The sequence below is a fragment of the Coregonus lavaretus genome, assembly GCF_964263955.1.
Source record: "Coregonus lavaretus genome assembly, chromosome: 5".
NCBI lineage: Eukaryota > Metazoa > Chordata > Actinopteri > Salmoniformes > Salmonidae > Coregonus > Coregonus lavaretus.
In genome coordinates, this window is record NC_139992.1 from 65,756,394 (window position 1) to 65,782,115 (window position 25,722).

General features: G+C 43.7%; 1 protein-coding gene across 2 annotated transcripts in view; it reads left to right on the forward strand.

The window, feature by feature from the left end:
• tanc1b (tetratricopeptide repeat, ankyrin repeat and coiled-coil containing 1b) overlaps positions 1-25,722 on the forward strand; it is a gene marked incomplete at its 3' end in the record, with an annotated part of 187,814 nt that overhangs the window by 135,075 nt on the left and 27,017 nt on the right. For both annotated transcript variants that reach the window (XM_084162237.1, XM_084162238.1), the window contains exons 8-14: positions 879-1,001; positions 3,104-3,388; positions 4,606-4,763; positions 11,652-11,883; positions 14,754-14,920; positions 20,533-21,140; positions 25,256-25,364. In XM_084162237.1, coding sequence (XP_084018363.1) covers positions 879-1,001; positions 3,104-3,388; positions 4,606-4,763; positions 11,652-11,883; positions 14,754-14,920; positions 20,533-21,140; positions 25,256-25,364 — 1,682 coding nt within the window. The remainder of the gene's footprint in view (positions 1-878; positions 1,002-3,103; positions 3,389-4,605; positions 4,764-11,651; positions 11,884-14,753; positions 14,921-20,532; positions 21,141-25,255; positions 25,365-25,722) is intronic.

Below are 25,722 nucleotides of genomic sequence, written 5' to 3' on the forward strand. Positions count from 1 at the left end.
TTCTGATCATGACAGGTATTGTTTGTAGTCATTCTTCCTTCATGACTTTGTTTCTTCTCCTGTGGCTACAGGCTGCATGTTCTGTGGGTCTGGTTGCTCTCTGTGAGTTCTCTCTGTAATGTTGTTGCTGTAGCCTACTGTATGTATTCAGGCAGTAATCCCTGTAGTAAGGCTGGCTTTAGTTAGTAAATGTGTCTGTTGGCGCTGTGTGCAGTCCTTCCTGACATTCATATTAGGGCTTCGTCCCAACTCCCTATGTAGTGCACTACCTTTGACCAGGGCCCTGGTCAAAGGTAGTGCACTACACAGGGAATATGGTGCCATTTAGGACGTATACTGGTTGTGTTTGGGTTGTTACTGTAGCTCTGTTTGTACTCCAGCACACAGGAGTGTCAATGGGGACAGACCTCTCCTCTCTCTGGATCCTCCTCAGCTGTCAGGTTGGATCAGGCTGGAGAATGGGGGATTCTAGGGGATGGATGCTCCTCTCCTCTTCTCTCCTGTCAGCTGTACTTTACCTGGCTGCCCAGTGCCCACACCACACCACCTCCAGGGAACTGTCAATTTCAGGGTCCACTGCTCTGGCCCAACTCCCGTTCCCTTTCCTCGGCCTGAAATCCTGCCATCGAGATGTCAGCCGGGATCTGTGTCTCACATCTGATACATGTCCTACTCCTCTTTTCTCTCTCCGCGTATTAAGGACAAGCCCTGGATTTCCCCAGTGACATGTTTTTCATGATTGGTTTTAGCTTGTGATCAGGGAACTGTTCATGGCCATTTGTCTGATTATGTGCAATCATGAAGGCTGATATGTGAATCTTGTTGTCTTTTTCGTGTCCCACACATTATGTCATTGTTTTGTCTCTCTTTCTCTGCAGCCACCAGTTCCACCAAGCTGGAAGACCTGAGCTATCTTGATGAACAGCGTAATACTCCCCTGCGGACGTCCATTCGGCTGCCCTGGCATAACACAGGTGGGAGGGCACCACAGGACTCCAAAGGTATGCTTCATGAAGGCCCAAAGAATGATCAAAGACTCCAGTCACCCAAGTCATAGACTGTTGAACAATTAATCAAATGGCCACCCGGACTATTTACATTGCTGCTACTCGCTGTTTATTATCTATGCATAGTCACTTTACCCCTACCTACATGTACAAATTACCTCGACTAACCTGTACTCCCGCACATTGACTCAGTACCGGTACCCCCTGTATATAGCCTCGTTATTTTATTGTGTTATTTTGTATGACATTTTTTACTTTAGTTATTTAGTAAATATTTTCTTAACTCTATTTCTTGAACTGCATTGTTGGTTAAGGGCTTGTAAGTAAGCATTTCACGGTAAGGTCTACACCTGTTGTATTCGGCGCATGTGACAAATCAAATTTTATTTGATTTCATAACTACTACTCCATCCATTGTAGTGTTAAACAGCATGGGAACTGTACACCAAGACTGCATCCCAAATCGCACCATATTCCCTATATAGTTCGCTACTTTTGACCAGGGCCTTTGTAGTGCACGATATAGGAAATAGGGTACAGTAACTATCTACTAAGACCATAGGGGAAACCAAACGTATAAAATAAACATAGGGGAAAATGTAAACCTATTCCATATAACACAGAAAAGCATATGATATGTTTCCTAATGGCTACAACATAATGGTACACCCACAATATCCTTTCAACAACTAGGCCTATCCTTAGAGCAGCTATTCAAACAGCAACTATTCCGTTAGCACCGTGTACATTACTCTTTTATCTTATCTTGATTTAAATCCCAGTCTTGGCTGACTGAAATCCCACAGAGTTAATATTTGATCACGCCATGAATAATGTAATATTACATCATTAAATGCTCACAAATTTAACCCTCTTTTAAAAACCCTTCTGTTTTCTCCGCCGCTGTCAGGATAGAGTTGTTAGTGTTTTGTAAAATGTCCCCGTGGACAGAAAGTTGTGCAACAGTCCACATTTATGAACATTATGTGTTTGGCTTTCCAGACACTTTAAGCAGTCTAATGGAAAAATAGAAAATAAATTGCAAACCTTTGCCATCCGCCTACATGATTGCCAATGGCTGTTTGAATGCAGTTGAGTAGCTTCTCCAACTAAACCTCTGTTCTCAGAGGGAACTGGCCGTGGTCAGGTAGTACGGCTAGTACTGATGTTTCTCTCTCATGCAGCCGAGGTGTGTGTGTGGGGTAGAGAAATAATCAACGCTGAAGCTAGCTGCCCTGTTGAAGATCACTCACAAATGGGCCAAGTCAATGGAACTAGCTGTACATAACAAAGACTGAGAGAGGGATAGAGAGAGAAATGATAGAGAGAGAGATCAGACTGATAAAGAGAGAGGAGGAAGAAGAAAGAGAGAGAGAGAGAGAGAGAGATCTGCAGAGGAAAAATAGCCCCCTCTGTTTCTCTAGTTGTGTAGTGGACACTGACTGCAGCCCAGGCATCTTCTCTCCTCCCCCTCAACAGCCCAGAGAAGAGTGTTTGGCATGCAGCAGGTGTTTATCGCCTGGCTGACAGTCAGCACTTATCACACTGCAACCGCCGTAGACAGACAGACAGTGTTTTCTGGTTCTGATTAACTGACATGTCAAAGCCAGGGATATTTATATTCCTCAAATGGTGTGAGAGCGAACAGTGTGAGAGTGAGATACACAAAGACGGTTCAGAGGAAATTCCAGGAGAAAAATATATTGATTTGAATCAGATTATCTAGGACTCGGGCTCCACATTCTGAGCGTGAGTGTCAGTTTCGCAATCCACAGAAATGTTGAACATTGCTTCATATTGCGTCATTTTGGCTGAGCGCTGGCTTTCAGAGGAAATAGATGAAAAATGTATGGTCAACAGCGCAGGTGTAAACAGTGTTTCATATGGAGACGTTCCCTTATAATCAGTGACAAAAACAGTTTCAAGGCTTGTCTTAACGCCAGAAACCTGGGAGCTGAGGCAAACGTTTGTCTCTTTACTCTTTTGCCTAGCTGCTTTTCAGCAACTGTGTAAATGTACGATGCATTATATTTGAACTATTTTCTTATGAACCCTCAGGGAGTAAATGTTTGTCTGTTTTATTTGGTTTCCTCCAGCCCGCTTCGCTCCCTATAAGCCGGTGGACATCATGCTCAAGCCGCTGCTGTTCGAGGTGCCCAGCATCACCACAGACTCAGTGTTCGTGGGCCGCGATTGGCTCTTCCAGCAGCTGGAGGACGTGCTGAAGGGCGGAGGCGAGGCCGGAGAGAGCCGCGGCGCCGTGGTTGTAGGCAACGTGGGCTTCGGCAAGACAGCTGTCATCTCCCGGCTGGTGGCGCTCAGCTGTCATGGCGGCCGCATGCGGCAGATTGCCTCCAACAGCCCCAGCGTGTCGCCCAAAAGTAAGAAGTAACCCCTAGTTACATCTCGAATGGCACCCTATTCCCTATATAGTGCACAACTTTTGAATAGACCCCTATATGCCCTGGTCTAAGATAGGGAATAGGGAGCCATTTGGGACTCAGGCCCTGTGACCCTAACATGAGAATACAGTGGTAGTGTTGGCAAGGACAATAGGATTTGAGGCTCGTCATCCAGTCACGGAATGCATCCCTCATGGCACCCTATTTACACCCCATAGGACTCTGGTCAAAAGTAGTGCACTATATAGGGAATAGGGTGCCATTTGGGATGCATCCACAGTCACATGCTGCCTGGACTAAATGTGACCTAATCCTCCACATCATCATTCATGTTGTTAGAACCATCATGTTGGGTGCTCTATAAGGAGATTGGACTGTGGGTTCATATAATTAAGCAATAAGGTCCGAGGTCGTGTGGTATATGGCCAATATACCACGGCTAAGGGCTGTTCTTAAGCAAGACACAACGCGGAGTGCCTGGATACAGCCCTTAGCTGTGGTATATTGGCAATATGCCACAAACCCCAGAGGTGCCTTATTATTATAAACTGGTTACCAACATAATTAGAGCAGTAAAAAGTAATGTTTTGTCATACACATGGTATACGGTCTGATATACCACGGCTTTCAGCCAATCAGCATTCAGTGCTCGAACCACCTAGTTTATAATGTGCTGATATAATGTGCAGTTAAATCCATCAACATGTACAGTAGTGACAGAGGATCTTCCTCTATCAAATGTTCAGGAACTCTTCTGACAGGAAGTAAATATTGTTGGTTTAGACTACTGTATGTTTCTGAACATAGAAGGGCACAGCTTTGGTTGCATTGATGTCATTTCTATGCTATCACGAGTTTTGAAATTCTGAACACTTTATGCTACGCGTAAGTCTTCCACACATTCTCTCAAGGTTATTCTGTACGAATGAGAATAAATACTCATTGTGAGAATCAAAAATGTATTGATTTGTCAAACAATGAAAAGTTATGCGTTGTGTCCCAAATAGCACCCAATTCCCTATATTGTGCACTACTTTTTACGAGAGCCCTATGGCCCCTGGTCAAAAGTAGTGCACTATACATGGAATAGGTTGCCATTTGGGATATGGCCATGGTTGCACCTGAACCAGCAGGAGAGTCTTCACAGTGATTCTTCCTGTTGATAGACCCTGATTCCCTCTCTCTCTTCCTTCCAGGTGGTGGGGACACCCAGAGCACAGACCTCCCCCTCAGCCAGCCCCCCCAGCCTACCCCGCCCCCCAGCGCCACCAACACCCTGAGGAACAACAGCTGTCCCGGCACCCCAGAGATCCAGAGACGCAAGGAGGAGGCCGTCAAACGGCTGGCCACCAAGGTACTGGAAGTTCACCTGGCCAGATCACAGCTCATAGCCCAACCCAACAATTGGGAATGTTGTTGTTGTGACTTGTGCCAGTGTCCCAAATCACAGAGAGAGTTCTGGTGAAAAGTAGCGCTATGTAGGGAATAAGGTGCCATTTGGGACATACCCTTTGAGATTAGAAGGGAACTTATTTTTAAGTTGGTCTAATGTTTGCATGGAAATGTGTTTATTAAACATGACGGCTTTTGAGCATTGTCTCATTTCACTGGTCAGGTTCAATGAAGACATTTTGTTACTATGAAGTGTATCTTTGTGCTCAGAATAGCAAGAATTTGATGAGTGTCCAGGATCCCAAGAGCTTCCATTCACTTTCACTAATGAAGTATTCCCTTCTCTCTCAGTCTACTTCCCCTGTCCTTCATTTCATCCCTCCATCCACCACCTGAGGTTTAGGGAGGGAGGCTGTTGGGGTCTCTCTGACTCGCGTCCTTTCATATCCAGGCTGTTTCCATTAGTATTTATGAGGGTTTTATCCAAAAACATAATGCTGCATGCGGCACTCAGTTGATTTATGTTTGCTTACATTCATTTATTTTTATATGAAGCTAGTGAATAATAAAAATGTCCCTGAGGATCCTGGATGTTTATTAAAGACAATCACGGAGTCCCTGTTAAATAAATTCTCACATCATGGTCCTGTTTGATTTGCAGCTAGCACTGGGCTTAGTTAAATAACCATTCCTCTTAACTCTCCCTCATCAAATGGACATTATATCCAACATGAAGTCGCTCAGTCCCAATTGTCAGCTTGGCGGTTCCAATACAATGGAGAGGGAGAGAGTGAGAAGCTCATTGTGTGTCCTTAACATGTTGTAATTGCCTGGGTACTCTTCTGTCATTCACAGAGAGAGGCAAATGATGTGTCAGGCCAGACTCCACTAGGACTCGTCTCTGGCAACGTCCCAAATGGCACCCTATTCCCAATATAGTACACTACTTTTGACCATAGCCCTATAAAGGGAATAGGGTGCACTATAAAGGGAATAGGGTGCCATTTGGGACACAATCTCAGTGTTGCCAGGGAAACATGTTAGCAGTGTGGTCAGAAAGACCTCAGGTTGGGTACACTTTAAGCATCAGTTGTCAGAGCACCTTACCGATCACTGCACATGTACACATCCCATCTGAAATTAGCCCACCCAACTACCTCATCCCTATATTGTTATTTATTTTGCTCTTTTGCACCCCAGTATCTCTATTTGCACATAATCTCTTGCACATCTAGCATTCCAGTGTTAATACTAATTGTAATTTTTTGCACTATAGCCTATTTATTGCCTTACCTCCATAACTTGCTACATTTGCACACACTGTATATATATTTTCTGTTGTATTTTTTGACTTTATGTTTTTTTTACCCCATATGTAACTCTGTGTTGTTGTTTTTATCGCACTGCTTTGCTTTATCTTGGCCAGGTCGCAGTTGTAAATGAGAACTTGTTCTCAACTGGCTTACCTGGTTAAATAAAGGTGAAATTAACAAAAAAAAAAAAAAAAAAAAAAATCCTAAATCGGAAGGCTGTGGCTCACAGTTCACAACATGAAGATAGCAGCTTCCTACAATCTGAGGCGACTGTCAATGCGGAATGTCTTATTTATGGGTTTACTTATTCCAGCATAATGTATGTATATTATGGCTTGGCAACTTGTTGTTATTTGTGTGTAGTTCAGTAAGTAGCCTGTCCTTTACGGTTAAAATATTAACAGTGTCACCATCCATTTAATAATAATAAGCCATTTAGCAGACGCTTTTATCCAAAGCGACTTACAGTCATGCGTGCATACATTTTTTTGTGTATGGGTGGTCCCGGGGATCAAACCCACTACCTTGGCGTTACAAGCGCCGTGCTCTACCAGCTGAGCTACAGAGGACCACACATAGTATTTACACATAGTATTCTAACAAAGTGGATATGCTCAGGTATAAATTGCCTCTGAGATACCCTGCTGAGTTTAAAGCGTGATTACAGCTTATATATTCACCACCTAATTGTTCCATTTCACACAGAGTTCCCCATCCCACAGCTTTTTAAATATCCATCTGTCATTTTGCATATTATTTTATAGCCTCATATTTATTCCCTGTGTTGTTTCTGTAGCTCAATTGGTAGAGCATGGCACTTGTAACGCCAGGGTAGTGGGTTCGATCCCCGTGACCACCCATGCGTAAAGATGTATGCACACATGATTGTAAGTCGCTTTGGATAAAAGTGTCTGCTAAATGGCATATTATTATTATTATATTATATGAGAAATAAGCTGCGCCACTATCCATCTTGCATCTTAGCATGCCATTGCAAACATTACTGTAGGACTTTTAGAAATACTTAAAGGGCGACTGCACTTCCTAATTTGGCCTTGTTTTTCATCATTTCAATGCTCATTAAGAAATGCTAGCGGCCATGACTGAAGGGAAACGAGAGTTGTCTTGGGCTGTGGTTTGATGTGGGTGTTTCTTGGGTGTGTCTTTGCCATTCAATCACAACAAACAAGGACAGTAGCTAGCCAGTTCGAGTTGAAACATTATTAAAAGCAAGCATGACTAAAACATTCCAAGGCATTTCATTCACCCTTGTCCCTTGTGCTGTTACATCATATGAAGGGTTCAGAAGTCTTATGGAAAATAGCTTTAGAGGGGCCTGCTTTCTTTCTCCATGTCATGACTGTGAAGTTATTTCAACAACACGTGTTTTAAACACCCCTCAACATCATAATGACCTTCCACTTCTGCCCTGGATGGATCGGATCAGTGCTGCACTAACATGGGATAGTATAGCGTGAGATGACAACAGCAAGTCACCGCCATAGGGAGTAAATGTGCCAGGCAGCCTCTACGAGCCACGCGCCACTGAAGCACATCTGAACATATTTCAACTCTGTGAATCCCTCATGCAAGTTATGCACTAAACTGCTTTCAATGCTAACTCTCAAAGGGGTTCTCTACCTGTTGTGTAGTTACTGCCGCGCTACGCTGCATCTTCAGTCATCACGGCTAAATAAAAAGGAGATGCCTCTTTTCAAAGTCACCCTCATATCCAGGGCACTCACTTATGTATCTGCAAAGTACTGTATTTGATAGGCTTTTGCAGTTGCAATAAGGCACCGGTATCGCTTGATTCACTTATATGAGCATAATCACACTTGAAGGTTGTGTCCCTGAATTTGAAATGAATGACAGTCAGTTATGACTCTGGGAACTTTCAGTTGTACTGCAGAGAATCACCTAGAAATACGTGGCAAACACCAGATGTTCATGTCTCTGATGAAATAGTGGCCTGCATAAGGTGGAATATGGTCCACATCTGTGAGACATTGTACCTCACTGTTCCTGCATCCTTCCTCTCAGAGTAGCTGTACAGTAAAACAGTTTCTGATTAGCAAGCTGCTGTCTCCTCTCTTTCATTCTAATCCATCCCCAACAATGGACATCTGCTTACCTCTGTGTGTTTTCAGAACACAAAACCGCTCGCCCAGTGTCTGACGGCATTGTCTCTCTCACGGCAGTATGCTATATCGATAGCAAGGATAGTTTCTCTCTCCGATACAGCTCTTTATTGTTCCAAAATTATTTGTTGTAGCCTCTCGTTTGACTTCATTGTCTCAGTGTTTTCACATATACTCCTCTTTAAAAGAACCGATCTCAGTCCTCTTTAAAATTAACTCTGGGGTAAAAAAAAAAAAAAAGCGAAAGAACTCAGTTCTCTTTGTATTCACACTGCCCTTGCCTTTAAATGAGGACTCAACTCTTTTGCCAGTTGTCTTCAGCTATTTTGTGGTCCGGGTCCTCTTTACATTCACATTGCTATGTTTAGAAAGGAACCAATATCTTTTTCCAACATTCACTTTACAAAGTGCAGGACAAGCCATTCCATCAGAATGTGTTTTTCGGACAGCTAGATATACTGTACCTACTTACGTTTTGGAAGCTAATAGATTGCATTTAGTTAAAAGATTAGACATAATAATTTTAATAAGAAGATACTATTAACATGCAAATAATATTGGTAATAGAATAAATAGCAGAAGAATAACTGCAGATTAAATAAGGCTGTAATTACTGCTGTAATTATCTGCACCTTTAAGAGCTAGAATGGATTTTGTACTCTATGCTTTGAATCTTACCAAATATGTTGTCTTTTCACACTACTCAAACCCCACAATTGAATAAACACCTTATGAAGCTCTCTTAGCCTATAGATCACATATTGCAAAAAATTATCTGAACTAAAAATTAAAACACATATTTTGAAATTTATGTGCATCCTTGACAATCGCTAATCAATATCCAATCATCTTCTCTCTTTTGTGGCACCAATGAGAGGGTTTATGGCAGGGGAAACGGTGTTGCAGTAGGCTAGTGTGTGGTGCGGAAATAATGACAAGCCAACCTGGGGAGCTTTGTGTTCACATTGCCATAATAAAGGGAACCGGACCGTGGAATTCAAGCGAACCGAACTCAGACCACCTCTCGAGGTTCGTTTCGTGGGCTGTCTTGGCAGCAGAGCTGGTAGCAGTACTTTGGCAATGGTCCATACTTCGGCTAGTTTATCATTATGCCCAGTGAAAAAGTGGCCTGAGAATTCTCCACCACTCGAGAAGGCTCCGTAGATTGATCATGTTAGCCCGGCCGTCTCTCTCTGAAGGCTGCATTGGGCCAAGAAGTCCCCCCGAGTAGGTGTAGGACAAGCCTTCCCTAGTAACCTAGTCTGTCCAAACAGGAAAAAACGCCATCTGTCAAGCAGACGATGCAATAATACATAATTGGAAATTAAGACGGAAGCAGCCGGGCCAGGCCTGCGCCTCAAGGTCCTCCTTCCCTCGTCCTAGGCTACAATCGTGTGCCAACTTCCTCTGCCATTTGGATCTCAGTGACAGAGATCATCCTGGGTTTTAGCGCACGACTTTGCTACAGCTAAAGTGCTTATCCTTGATTTATAGTTTGGCGAGAGTTATATTTCTCCTATTGCAAATGAGACCATTTTCAGATGTCACAGTGGCATGATTTACTCGACGGTCGGGTCCAAGACATTTTCGTGGACATATTTAGAATCTATTTCTCATCTGATTGTGAACGTTCGGTTCTGAGACTGGTGTTGTTTTGGGCCAACTGTTTCTCTGATATATCTGTAGTCTGTGGTCCTCTGTAGCTCGATTGGTAGAGCATGGCGCTTGTAACGCCAGGGTAGTGGGTTCGATCCCCGGGACCACCCATACGTAAAAATGGATGCACACATGACTGTAAGTCGCTTTGGATAAAAGCGTCTGCTAAATGGCATATTATATATTATTATCTCGGGGACAACTACGTCATTGTGCCTGGGGACAGGCTGCAGGGCTGCAGTTCCTTTCTGCAGTAGACCCATGCAGAGGTATGGCTGCTGTGTGGTGCGTTAAGGTGCAGGAGCAACTAGCCAGTCACCTGCTCCTCCTGTCCTGCTGTACTTGTAAAGTGTGTCAGCTCCTCCAGGTTTGAGTGTAATTAGGACACAGAGAAAGAGCCACAGATCCCAAGGATCCCACCGCCCCCCTCCTGTCCCCCGCCCCCTGTCCAAATCAGATGTCCGTGTCCGTGAGCACAGCAGAACCTGTTCAGCACAAGGCACAGGCAGCACATCCTACTTTTGGAGGTCCACCTAGGGCCCAGTGTTTTGGGGAGGTTAGCTGAGGTTGTTGAGCTTTGCTTCAGCCTGTTGATCATCGAACCCTCTGTCTGAGTAGGGAATGACACCTGGGTCCTATTAATTAGTGCACAGCGTAGCAAAAAGTTTCGCAACATTTCAAGTAGGCCTTCCCCGTTTCGGCCCGTTGGCTTCCGTTTTGTCCCTATTGAATACACCCCTGCTTAGGTGGGTTAGAGTGGGTTATGTGTGTCTGGTTTAGAGTCAGCCAATTCCCTTACAAAAAAAGATTGCAGTTTTGAAACTGCAGTAAAAGTGTAGAAACTGCAGTTGACTGTGGTATTTTGGACAAAGTAATTGCAGAATATCTGCAGTGTACTGCAGTTGAACTGCAGTTATACTGCACTGTAACTGCAGTTACACTGCAAAATTACTGTAGTAAAAAAAAACTGTTATTTTGGACACAGTATTTGCAGCCTACTGCATTTGGACTGCACTTTAACTGCAGTAATACTGCATTGTACTTCAGTTAAACTGCAGTCTGACTGCAATCTTTTTTTCGTAAGGGTTGCATCTGAAGTTCACAATACAAGGACATGCCTTCAAGTCCCAGCTTTGGTTTCAGACTAACAAATAGCATTTAGACTACTGTATTTTCACCTCCAAATTCCTATTGTATAATGGCAGCAGTGGAATGAGGTCAGGGACGGCTTAGTCGCTATACCGAGCTACTGTATTGCATCAAATGCCTTGTAGTCAACAAGCCTATTGGCTTTACAAGGACTTTGAGGTCACACAGCCAGCTTTGCAGTTTTTTGCAGACTAAAACCAACAACAATATAAGCTACTCATAGTTGACACTGTAGTATGGTTTTGTAAAACAAGAACATTTAGTAACTTCCTTTTGGAAATGTAGATCCTCAATGAGATTATTTATCAATGATTTCTTTGTAAATGTCTCTCATGGTCTGGGTTGTAGTTTGATTTCCTTACCGCGTCTGGAAGTCTAGAAGTTTGTTATTGATCCTCTCTATTTGGATGTCGGCCCAGAGGATGTCATAGTAGCCGTTGACGGTGTCGATGACACTGTTGTAGAGTCCGTAGAGCTTCTGGAGGAGGGTGAGCTGTCTCCTGATCTCCAGCAGCTGAGGGTGTTGGGTCACATATATTTTAAGCCACTAAAGTTCCTAAACAATTGTTCCCTCTCTTTTCTCCCATCCAGGTGGTTGCATATCACTACTGCCAGGCTGACAACACCTACACCTGCCTGGTGCCAGAGTTTGTGCACAGTATCGCCGCCCTGCTGTGCAGAGCACCCCAGCTCGCCGCCTACAGAGAACTGCTGCTGAAGGAACCCCATCTACAGAGCACGCTCAGTCTGCGCTCCTGTGTCCAGGACCCTATGGCAGCCTTCCGCAGGGGCGTGCTGGAACCACTGGCCGACCTCCGCAAGGGTACGATGCTAAGCTAGGTTCATTCATATCTGACTGTCTCACTGTCACTGGTGTTCATGGTCCAAAATGGACTCACAATGTTATAATCTAGGCCTTCAGTGGCTCAGGGTTTGTAGCAAGTGTATTCTAACTAATTGAACCACAGGTTTGCTCAGATATCTAGTCTAGACTGTGTAGAGAGCGACATATACTGACCATTCCAAGGTGACCTTCGGTCTCGTAAAAAATCACAGACAGGCTAACTAACTATGGTCACTCCAGAGACCGTTTACTGTGCTTTTCACTTCGTCCAGCTAGCTAAGATAAATGAGGGTTCCATTTCTTCCACAAAGGAACTGAAATGGGTTAAGCTCTGGCCTTACTGAGGAAGAAACATCTGCAGGGACATTGTTAATTGCTTAGTGTAGCCACTCTGTGTTTGCTCTGACATGGCATTGATTTTAATTGATTTTACGCTAAATGGTTAGCGGTACATTGTTATTGTCGTCACGGTAGAAGAATACAATGTCTCTGAGGAAGCCTGCGTCTCGTGACTTTTGTACACTACATGACCAAAAGTATGTGGACACCTGCTCGTCGAACATCTCATTCCAACATCATGGTCATTAATATGGAGTTGGTACCCACTTTGCTGCTATAACACCCTCCACTCTTCTGGGAAGGCTTTCCACTAGATGTTGGAACATTGCTGTGGGGACTTGATCCATTCAGCCACAAGAGCATTAGTGAGGTTGGGCAATGATGTTGGCGATTGGGCCTGGCTCATAGTCGGGGTTCCAATTCATCCCAAAGGTGTTCGATGGGGTTGAGGTCAGGGCTCTGTGCAGGCCAGCCAAGTTCTTCCACACCGATCTCGACAAACCCTTTCTGTATGGACCTCGCTTTGTGCACGGGGGCATTGTAATGCTGAAACAGGAAAGGGCCTTCCCCAAACTGTTACCGCAAAGTTGGAAGCACAGAATCGTCTAGAATGTCATTGTATGCTGTAGCGTTAAGACTTCCCTTCACTGGAACTAAGGGGTCTAGCCCGAACCATGAAAAACAGCCCCAGACCATTATTCATCCTCCACCAAACTTTACAGTTGGCACTATGCATTCAGGCAGGTAGCATTCTCCTGCCATCCGCCAAACCCAGATTTGTCCGTCGGACTGCCAGATGGTGAAGCGTGATTCATCACTCCAGAGAACACGTTTCCACTGCTCCAGAGACCAATGGCGGCGAGCTTTACACCACTCCAGCCGATGCTTGACATTGTGCATGATGATCTTAGGCTTGTGTGCGGCTGCTCGGCCATGGAAACCCATTACATTAAGCTCCCGATGAACAGTTCTTGTGCTGACGTTGCTTCCAGAGGCTTCAGCACTTGGCGGTCCCGTTCTGTGAGCTTGTGTGGCCTACCACTTCACGGCTGAGCCGTTGTTGCTCTTAGATGTTTCCACTTCACAATAACAGCACTTACAGTTGACAAGGGCAGCTCTAGCAGGGCAGAAATGTAACTAATTTGTTGGAAAGGTGGCATCCTATGACACTGCCACATTGAAAGTCACTGAGCTCTTCAGTAAGGCCATTCTACTGCCAATGTTTGTCTATGGAGATTGCATGGCTGTGTGCTCGATTTTATACACCTGTCAGCAACAGGTGTGGCTGAAATAGCCAAATCCAGTCATTTGAAGGGGTGTCCACATACTTTTGTATATATAGTGTATCTCTCCAAGGCAGACAGACAGACAGACGCACAACTATCTCAAGGTCATCATGGTCCATTCTGCACACACGCGACCCACCATTTTCCCAGTGCTCTACACTGAATCAATATGTTATTACAGGAGCCTAAACAGCCAATATAGATAAACCCAGTGTTTGTATGATGGAGATGGAAAAGAATGATAATCAATGTGCAGGGCACAGAGCAGAGGAGTGGGCAGACAGGCATGCAGCAGCTCTCCTGTGATGTTAGGGTGGACCGTGATGGTCCCCCTCTCATGCCGCCTCCCCCGCTGCCTCCCCTCATGACTTCCACCGTTCCTTATTGAAATGAATGGCCTGTTTGATTGGCCTGGTCGCTTGGGCTTGATAAGGGAGAAAAACTTGTTGATTTGTCCACTCCGTCAAAACGAGAAACCTGCATCGGAGCTTTGCACAGCCATATTAGAAAGGACTTAGCCAGCCCTAGGCTTGAGGCTTTTCAAAAATGAAGAAAAACGTCTGATTCTGATTGCCAGGAGTATATTTAACAGAATAAAGTTTTAATGGGGGTTTGGTTGGTGCAAATCTGATTTTGACATTCCAACTGGGAATTTTTCTGTTGTGAATATTTTAGCGTGTGTCTGATCGTCAATGTGAGGAGGAACCCCAGAAAAAGGTATATATTCCAAATGGTACCCTATTCCTTACACTCTTAGAAAAAAGGGTTCCAAAATGGTTCTTCGGAAAGGGTTCTACATGATATTGCAGTGAAGTAGAGCACATCACTTAGCGCACTGCACTGTAGATACGGCTGCCGACACACTCATGTTCATTCATTACTGCGCTAGCTGCTGTGGAGATGTGGGAGAATAGTAGAGAAAACCTTCTTAAGATGACTTAAGGCACAGCAAGGCAGTACAAGATTGTCTATAGAGTATGGTGTCCAACTAATGTTTTACTCTGTACGTTCAGTTCTTATATTTATTTACACGTTTCTGGCAGCAGCTTGTCTATATTTTATGAGCCAAAATAAAACATGGAAAAGATTAAACTTCTCTGCAATATGTCATGATGACTTGACCTGAAAGGTTTGCATTTATCGACTTGACCCTTAAGGTTTGTGAATTTTCTATTTGTTTCTTTCCACCGTGACCCCTGTTGACCCCTCTCTGGTTGTTTTCAGAGAGGAAGATTCCTGAGGAAGACCACATCATCCTGATAGACGGGCTGAACGAGGCAGAGTTTCACAAGCCAGACTACGGAGACACCATCACCTCCTTCATCACTAAGATCATCTCTAAGTTCCCCTCCTGGCTCAAACTGCTGGTCACTGTCCGAGTCAACCTACTGGTGAGGAACACTCCAACTGTACATGGTGTAATACTATACAAGTAAGATTGCAAAATTCCAGTAACTTTCCCAAAATTCCCAGGAATCAGGAGGTAATAAATAGGAAATCTGGAATCCTCCTACCAGGACTCCTGGAAAACCTGGGAATTTTGGGAAAGTTGCCAGATTTTTGCAACCCCACTCCCACTGTAGATGGTGTAATATTGTACAAGTCATGTACAAATTACTTGAGAGGGATATTATGTATTCTGCCTAATTGTTAGCATCTAAATATTTCACCATAGAGGTGTTCATGTTGAAATCCTACGGTATAATTCATGAATTCATTGAATTGACAGCACTCCATGGGAGCTTCACTGAATTCAAGTGCCATCTCAGCACATCTTACAGTTTAGACAGAACTTGCGAATTTCAAGTGAATAAGATACTTTTACAACCACCGTTGGTATGTGTGGGTATCAATATTTGATACCTCTCTCACTGAGTGACACAAACACTGGCAGATCCTGACAAGTGTAAAAGTTAAACTGCTTTAGGAAGGGTTTTATCCTTGTCATGCACTGTCCTCTACAAAGTATCATTTCTGTCGAGTGCATTGACAACGGTACTGGAAAGGGAGTAGGAGAAGTAGCACTGTAACAGTGACCCGGGAAACGACTGCATAACAAGGGAACACGCAGACAAGAGCCACTGACTGAAATTTACACTGAGTCTACCAATGGAGGAGAGGAGTTGAGCTGGCCTGTGTCCCAAATGGCACCCTATTCCCTATATACTACCGTTGACCTACTTTTAAGATGCCGCTGTCCATGTAGCCTGTAGTCTGAGCCTTGGGATAATGTGGCACCTGACTGACAGCCTTATCTGTACCAGCTCCAGACATTAATGCTTTCTCAGCCACTATGGCTCTTTCTGGCCACGGGTACCGCCACCTGTCAGTATGCATGGGTAGTTACACTGTACTGCAGCCAGGGGAGCATAGCAGGCAGCACTCATTAATCTATCTATGCTGTTCGGTTGTGCGTGTGTGTGTGTGTGTTTGGTTTACCTATCCTTGTGGGACCAGAAGTTCTAGGAAGGATAGTAAAACAAGGAAAAGTGGGGACATTTCGCCAACCCCCACAAGGAAAAAGGTTATTTTAGGCTTAGGGGTTAGGTTTAAGGTTAGGGTTACAATTAGGCTTACTGTTAGAATTAGGGTTAGGTTTAGGGTTTGGGTTAGGGTTAGGGGTTAGTGAAAATAGGATTTTGAATGGGAATAAATTGTTTGGTCCTCACAAGGATAGTACAAAAACGTGTGTGTGTGTTTTTCATGACTTCAGAATTGACATTTTTGGCAAGGTTCCATGAATGTGTGAAGGGGTAGGGGGGTAGGGCGTTATCCTCATTTTGTATTCAGTTCATTTTCCCCTTTGTTTTGATTCATCCTCGCATGGTGTGGGGGATTCTGTGATGTGGAAAGTTTTTCGGGATGATAGCCCGTCTGTATAGCCAGCGTGAGAAAGATCCATGTAGGCTGGATGTGATTGACATGGTGAAACAGTTTAAATTGGGAGAGAAGGAGTGTTAGAACCCCTAGACCAGAGAGAGGATTTCTCATGTTTATGTTCATTGGGATTTCTGGGTTGAGTTGGGATTAGGCTACATGTCATGTCAAAATAGATTAATCCATCATCCCAAAAAATAAAGTATAAAGGCTGATGGATTAGTCAACCAGAGGAAACAGTTCAAACATGCAACATTCTGGTAACTTTCCCAGGTTTTCCAGAAATCCCTGTTGGAAGATTCCAGGAAGTGGAAGGCAATGAGCAGGAAAATCCGGAATCCTTTCTGGAAAACCTGAACATTTTCTAGAAAACCTGGGTAGTTACTGTAATTTTGCAACCCTAGGCAGGCCCTTGGATACAACCATTCTCTCCTTATGCAGTAGGTTGGATCAGTGGAGACTAGAGCCAGGTGAGTGTTACCTCATCCTCACACAAGTGTAAACAAGATCTCGGGGGGAAAGTCGCTCACAATGGCTAACCCTACAGACTGATAACTGTGAGATGTTCTTTGGTGAGGTGTTGCTCACAGACACCTTGTTCAGCCTGTGTATTATTCAGTGTGTTTTCGGTCTCTTTTCTTCCTCCTTTCTCTTTCTCTCTGTCTATCTCCCTCTCTTCTCCCTCTCTCTCACTTTCGGTCTCTCCCTCTCTCTCTCTCTCTCTCTCTCTCTCTCTCTCTCTCTCTCTGAGAAGAAGGTGTTATCTCTGGGCTGCATTACCCAGAAAGGCAGGGAGATTGCAGCAGGATTAAGGTGGATTGATTTCTCTGACCCTGAGGAGTGAGATTGAAGTGTGGGCCCGCTAAAAGTGTCCCCAATGGCCCCATCTCTTACTCTCTCCAGCTCTCAGTCTCCCAGTTCACAAAGCCTTTGTTTGCAAACACAGCGGCGAGTGTCTGCCGATAGCTTAGTCCTCCAGCTAGCCCTGTGCTTACTGACCTTGGGCTGATAGGAAGAGCTGGAGGATCCACACATGATACAGCCCTCATGGAGAGTAGAAGATTGTCCATTTAGTTCTTCATTTTGCGCTTGTTTCTGTGGTCAGGAGAGATAACATTGTGGAATATACATTTAGAATTCTGGGCATACGCTTAGGTGTAAATTATATAGTTGATTTTGTATTTTTCTGTAAAACCGTATTGACTATAACTATATACAGTGGGGAGAACAAGTATTTGATACACTGCCGATTTTGCAGGTTTTCCTACTTACAAAGCATGTAGAGGTCTGTAATTTTTATCATAGGTACACTTCAACTGTGAGAGACAGAATCTAAAACAAAAATCCAGAAAATCACAATGTATGATTTTTAAGTAATTAATTTGCATTTTATTGCATGACATAAGTATTTGATCACCTACCAACCAGTAAGAATTCCGGCTCTCACAGACCTGTTAGTTTTTCTTTAAGAAGCCCTCCTGTTCTCCACTCATTACCTGTATTAACTGCACCTGTTTGAACTCGTTACCTGTATAAAAGACACCTGTCCACACACTCAATCAAACAGACTCCAACCTCTCCACAATGGCCAAGACCAGAGAGCTGTGTAAGGACATCAGGGATAAAATTGTAGACCTGCACAAGGCTGGGATGGGCTACAGGACAATAGGCAAGCAGCTTGGTGAGAAGGCAACAACTGTTGGCGCAATTATTAGAAAATGAGGGATCAGCCCAGAACTACACGGCACGACCTGGTCAATGACCTGAAGAGAGCTGGGACCACAGTCTCAAAGAAAACCATTAGTAACACACTACGCCGTCATGGATTAAAATCCTGCAGCGCACGCAAGGTCCCCCTGCTCAAGCCAGCACATGTCCAGGCCCGTCTGAAGTTTGCCAATGACCATCTGGATGATCCAGAGGAGGAATGGGAGAAGGTCATGTGGTCTGATGAGACAAAAATAGAGCTTTTTGGTCTAAACTCCACTTGCCGTGTTTGGAGGAAGAAGAAGGATGAGTACAACCCCAAGAACACCATCCCAACCGTGAAGCGTGGAGGTGGAAACATCATTCTTTGGGGATGCTTTTCTGCAAAGGGGACAGGACGACTGCACCGTATTGAGGGAAGGATGGATGGGGGCATGGATCGCAAGATCTTGGCCAACAACCTCCTTCCCTCAGTAAGAGCATTGAAGATGGGTCGTGGCTGGGTCTTCCAGCATGACAACGACCCAAAACACACAGCCAGGGCAACTAAGGAGTGGCTCCGTAAGAAGCATCTCAAGGTCCTGGAGTGACCTAGCCAGTCTCCAGACCTGAACCCAATAGAACATCTTTGGAGGGAGCTGAAAGTCCGTATTGCCCAGCGACAGCCCCAAAACCTGAAGGATCTGGAGAAGGTCTGTATGGAGGAGTGGGCCAAAATCCCTGCTGCAGTGTGTGCAAACCTGGTCAAGACCTACAGGAAACGTATGATCTCTGTAATTGCAAACAAAGGTTTCTGTACCAAATATTAAGTTCTGCTTTTCTGATGTATCAAATACTTATGTCATGCAATAAAATGCAAATTAATTACTTAAAAATCATACAATGTGATTTTCTGGATTTTTTATTTTATTTTTAAGTTCAACAAAGGGTTTAAGTATGTTAAAGGGAAATATTAAGAGTAGGATGGAGGATCCGTGCTGGGATCCAAAAGGGCTGTGTAGTGTAATGGCTAAAAAAATAGGTAGGGGGGGTACTGGACCAAATAGAAGACTGGACAGGATGGATAAAATGCAAATGAATTACTTAAAAATCATACAATGTGATTTTCTGGATTTTTGTTTTAGATTCCGTCTCTCACAGTTGAAGTGTACCTATGATAAAAGTAGGAAAACCTGCAAAATCGGCAGTGTATCAAATACTTGTTCTCCCCACTGTATATTAGCCCACATTTGCATAATATAACTCACCAACAGTAACTATTGAATCGTTCAAGCTAGATACACCAAACCATCTTTCATGTGTTCAAGCTATCCTAACTTGTCATCTACCTACTTTTTCAACTATAAACAGTCACCACCATTACTACTGCAGATACTACCACTACTATAACGTATTTCAAAACCATACATACTTTAAAACATGCTAGCAAACACCACATTTTCTTCAGGAAATGTACTTTTCAGTGATCACTGTTAGCCTAAAGAGTTAAACTATTAGGTCTACATACTTCTTCAACTACCACACATTTTTTTTAAAGAGCTGTCATCACTAGATGCACCATCATATTTCTCTCCCCAAATAACAGCCTAAAACTTTCTAATCATTACATCATCAGCCATCTAAAATCAAACTTAATTTACATTGAACATTTTACAAAAGTCAATTGTGCATCTATTTATCTGAAACCCACAGCATGAATGATTCAGAGTTGCTTTGCTTTCCTAAGACTGTTGGTCCACATGATCCTGCGTTTTATTCCCATCTTCTGACAGATCTCTTTGTCCTATATATTTATTCTTTTAGTTTTCACATGCAACAACTGTAGTTCAGACATTTTTGTGATCTAACTGCCCCACAATCCAAAGTAATATGGTTGATATAGTAGTCTATCAAAGTAATCAGACCAATTATTTTACTACTGTATCTGCTTTGCTTTAAATAGTAAAATATAACTTTTTAAACTTCTACCACAACCACAAAAAACTGTTTAAAGTGTTAAAGCAAGTCCCACCAATTGTACTTCATGTACAATTACCATCTAGTTGTTTTACCCACTTTGTCATTTACTTATACACAGAATTTTCTGTATGGGTGATGGTACTGTAGAACAAATATTTATAATATAATTAAGCAATAAGGCCTGAGGGCTGTTCTTCGTGCTAGGACACAGCCCTTAGCCGTGGTATATTGGCTATATATCACAAACCCCAGAGGTGCCTTATTGCTATTATAAACTGGTTACCAACGTAATTAGAGCAGTAAAAATAAATGTTTTGTCATACCCATGGTATACGGCCTGATATACCACGGCTTTCAGCCAATCAGCATTCAGGGCTCGAACCACCCAGTTTATAATATAACAACATAATATTCAAGTGCAGTAGTAAATCTAATGACCATGTGCTTGTGTCTTCCGTAGGAAATCACCAGCCTCCTCCCCTTCTCCAAGATCTCCCTGGACGAATTCCCAGAGAACAAGGAGATCAACACGGACCTCAACGCCTACATCCAGTACCGCATCAACGGCAGCAAGGACATCATGAACAACATCTCCCTCAATGGCAAGGCCGACCCCGTCATCGTGGGCAAGGTGAGCAGCCACCTGATCGCCCGCAGCCAGGGTTCCTACCTGTACCTCAAACTGACCCTGGACCTGTTCGAGAGGGGCCACCTGGTCATCAAGAGCGCCAGCTACAAGGTGGTGCCCGTGTCGCTGGCCGAGCTCTACTTGCTCCAATGCAATATGAAGTTCATGACCCAGTCGGCTTTCGAGCGCTCGCTGCCCATCCTCAACGTTGCGCTGGCATCGCTGCACCCCATGACAGACGAGCAGCTGTTCCATGCCATCAACGCGGGCGCCGTGCGCGGCGAGCTGCCCTGGGGCGACTTCCAGCAGCGCATGGAGACGCTGTCCTCTTTCCTCATCAAGCGTCGGGACAAGACGCGTATGTTTTGCCACCCGTCCTTCAGAGAGTGGCTGGTGTGGAGGGCGGATGGAGAGAGCACCGACTTCTTCTGTGACCCCAGGTGAGTTAGGCTAACTCAAATTTACCCAGGTTAGTTAGGCGAACTCAAGCTCAATCAGTGAGTTAGGCAAACTCAAACTTACCCAGTGGAACCCACTCAAAACCTGCCTACCATATTCTGTCAGGGGGTTAATACTGACAGTAGAGTTTTTATCAGCAATACATTCATAGTATTAGGGCCCTATAAAATCTGTTTTATTTTGTGCCTGATTCCATTTAGTTTTTTCCAAAATTCTGTTTTCTCGGTTTTGTTTTTCCAGGTTTCTTTGCTCTCGAAATCACATATTTTTAATAGGAAAAAAACAAATTGCATGTTTTAAGTCCACAACAATGCTTAAACCACATCAAGAGACCACTTTTGAGGTCTGGGAAAAATCAAATTCATTTTGCAAGTGCCCACCAGCCAGAGACTGGTGTTTCTGTAGCGCTCAGGTGATTGCAGAGTTTGCAAAAGAAATGGCCACTGGATTGATGCAGATAATCATGACATCATTCTGCCAGGTAGGCATAGGCTAATTTGTAGTTAACATTTCATTGAGAAGGTTTTTGGGAAAGCCTTTCCATCTACCAACAGACTGTTATCATTAGCATTATCGCTAACAGCTACACAAAGTGAAGACTAGACATACGCGGCGCACCGTACACAACACACATAGACAGGGGCATTCCTGTGCTGTTTCAGAAAGTTGCTGGAATATACGAATCACTGATGCATTTTGTTAATGTCTTATGATTAACTTGTGCAAATTCATGCATTTTCTAATAAGTTCAATACATTAAGTTGATTTCCTATTCAATACATTTTTTAATATTGTTGAAATCCATTAAATATGTCTGGATTCCGTGATGCCGTCCACGTTTTCCGCAACGCAGATTTTATAGGGCACTAGGATATTTATCTTTTCAGTCATTCAGTTGTGTTAAATGGAAAATACACCCTCTCTATCATGAGTGAAATATATGTGGTTGCCTAGGGATGGCTTACTCTGGCATTTCTGCTAGCACTCAGAAGGAGAATACATAATTAGTGTACCTTGTTTGGCTCTGCGTATTCTGCTCTTCAAATGCTTTTTAAAATGTAAATAGCGAGGGAGACAGCCTACCATTTTGTTTGAGGAACAGACAAGCTCAAGCCAGTTTTGAAGGGTGGTTTGTGCACTAAAGAGGGAGAACATTCCCATCAATAAGAAGTTGTGCGTGACTCATCTCTGCCTGGGAGACTGATGATGTCTGTTTCTTCGCTTGAAGAGGAAATCGAACATTCAAGACAACGTCAACTTTGAGTTATATCAATCCACTCCTTTTCACTCAGTCAGATATGTTATTGCTCCCTAGTTTGTATACTGCCATTGATTGAAACACAGGGGTAGGCTACTTGTGTAATCCCCAAGGGGGTAGAGGACGACGTTTCGCTACAGAACAAATGATGGAATTTACAGCTCAACTCTGAAACAGAAGCTGACAAGTTATATTTCTTCCTGTTGCTGTTAAGCTGTGCTCTGCTGGGTGAGGAAGCTAGCCAGGGGAAGTAGTGGTCTGGTCAAAAATAGCGCACTAAATAGTTGAATAGGGTTCCATTTGGGACGCAGACGATGTTGTTTGGCAGAAACACAGGGGTTGTCACTATACATCGTAGGTCACATCCCTGTCACATTATCTTACTGGGGATCTGACTGATGGGTTGAAAGCCAGGAAATGTAAGGCTCGTTCAGTGCTGTGCGTGCAGGGAAACTGTGCGTGCAGGGAAACTGTGCGTGCAGGGAAACTGTGAGTGCAGGGAAACTGTGAGTGCAGGGAAACTGTGAGTGCAGGGACATTTTGCTCAAGTTCACTGAGGCTGGATGTTTACTGACAAGGATTTTTCCATAAACACTATTCAGTGTAATAGCTATCAGTGGAGTTTAGACACCTCTGGCAAGTGGTGAAACTGAATTTGCTCTTAGACATGATTTTCTCTTTACAGCGATACTCTGAAGTTGGTAAGCTGTAGGCTTAATAACAAATGAATACTATACAGTAGCTAGCATTACTACTATAATAATAACGCCAATAACTTGTTGTGCTGTCCCTAAAGCATCAACACAGTATGCCGTGTTATTGTAGATTTAAAGAGAAATCTTTGCAAACAAGCACTTGATTTGGTATTAAAGATTGTGGATAAAAAATGTGGTTTATGCAAATCAAGAGGGAAGAAAGTACAAACATTGGTGGGAAGGGAGAAGAAAAAGGTTCTGGAATTTAAATATGTATGCATCCCATCTGAAATATTAACAAGTAATCTGCTGCATGTTCTACTTGATTTTATACTGAACAAAAATATAAAATCAACAAATGCAACCATTTCAAAGATTTTACTGAGTTACAGTTCATATAAGGAAATCAGACAATTGAAATAAATAAATTAGGCCCTAATCTATGGATTTCACATGACTGGGCAGGGGCGCAGCCATTGGTGGGCCTGGGAGGGCACCCACTGGGGAGCCAGGCCCAGCCAATCAGAATGAGTTTTTCCCCACAAAAGCTCTGGTGGACAATCCTGTAGTCAGCATGCCAATTGCACCCTCCCTCAAAACTTGAGCCATCTGTGGCTTTGTGTTGTGTGACAAAACTGCACATTTTAGAGTGGCCTTTTATTGTCCCCAGCACAAGGTGCACCTGTGTAATGATCATGCTTTTTAATCAGCCTGTTGATATGCCACACTTGTCAGGTGGATGGATTATCTTGGCAAAGGAGAAATGCTGACTAACAGGGATGTAAACACATTTGTGCACAAAATTTGAGAGAAATACGTTTTTTGTGCGTATGGAAAATTCCTGGGATCTTTTATTTCAGCTCATGAAACATGGGACCAACACTTTTTCAGGCAAAGAAGCGCCACTCAACAATCTGTAACAACTATCATTGTTTCCTGCAGTGTTGTCTTGTGTTCCCTATAAAACAGGACTGCCTGACTTTAGCAGCACTGCCTGACTGTGATTCTATGCTCTTCATACCCTCGTTATTGACTAAAGTACACTCTTAGAAAAAAGGGTTCCAAAAGGGTTCTTCGGCTGTCCCCATAGGAGAACCCTTTTTGGTTCCAGGTAGAACTATTTGGGGTTCCATGTAGAACCGTCTGTGTAAAAGATTCTACATTGAACCTGGAACCAAAGGGTTCTTCAAAGGGTTCTCCTATGGGGACAGCCGAAGAACCCTTATAGGTTCTAGAGAGCACCTTTTTTTAAAAGAGTTTAATGCACACTAATCAGTATGGGCATGCGTCTCAAATGGCAACCGATTTCCTATAAAGGCCCTATGGGCCTTGGTCAGAATCAGTGCACTACATAGGGAATAGGGTGCCATTTGGGATGCAGCCTGGGTGACCTCACTTTCTCTCTGTCCTGACTCACCTCTGCATACCTCCGCCAAGCTGCACTGACCTACTTCTTTACACCGTCTCTACCCCTCCAACACAATCTGTCAAAACAAAAGCAAGCGAAGACCTGTCACAAGGACAGACACAGAGAGCTAGAAGAAAGCTCTTAGCCGCACTAGCTAGCTGCTAGCTTGTTATTTTCCCATTTAAAAGAGAAAGCGCACATTAATGGAAAAGGATCAAAGTGAAATGGCGGTCATGCGTGGCCTTTTAATGAAGTTCTCTGGTAATTAACACTTGCAAGCAGATCTACAGTGAGGAGAGGAAGGGGAGTGGATTCAACACAAGGACTGCATTCTCTAGTCCACATCGCTTGTCCTCCTCGTGGCCCCGGCCAGGCAGAGACAGCGTTTAACAGCGTTTAATCAGACCGACAGAGAGACCGGAGTGGAGTAATGGATAGAATAATGCACCATGATGACAACAAACTCTCCAATCTCGCAAGACAAGAAATATAAATTCTCAATGATCTGTCTCCGACTACCTGGGTGAATTAAAAAACGCAGCCGTCACTCCCCAATTGGCCAAACTCGAAAGTGGATGTATCAATGTATCTCTCACATTGATACAAACTAAGAACATCCTACCATGACATAACCACATGTAGACAACTAGACATTGTTTTTCCAAAACCTTGCAAACTTTTAGTTGATAGTAAAGCAAATAGGAGATGGGAATTGTCTTTGTGTTTCCTCTACAGGAGTGGACACGCACTCATGGCCTTCATGCTGTCACGACAAGAGGGGAAACTTAACCGGCAGCAGACCATGGAGCTGGGCCACCATATCCTTAAAGCACACATCTTCAAGGTACAAGAGACTAGCTACTTACTGTAGTGCCAGTATTTTCAAAGCGTCTCAGAGTCGGAGTGCTGATCTAGGATCAGTTTAGTATTTTCGATCACAGTGAATCAGATTACATGGACAGGGGGACCTGATCCTAGATCAGCGCGCCGACTCTGAGACTCTTGATGCATACGGCCCCAGAAGCTTACAGTGTACACTACCGGTCAGAGTCGGTAGTGTACAGACCAAATGACACATTTCCACCGGTTTAATGTCTATTGCCCGTGTTTCTTGGCCCAAGCAAGTCTCTTCTTCTTATTGGTGTCCTTTAGTAGTGGTTTCTTTGCAGCAATTTGACCATGAAGGCCTGATTCACACAGTC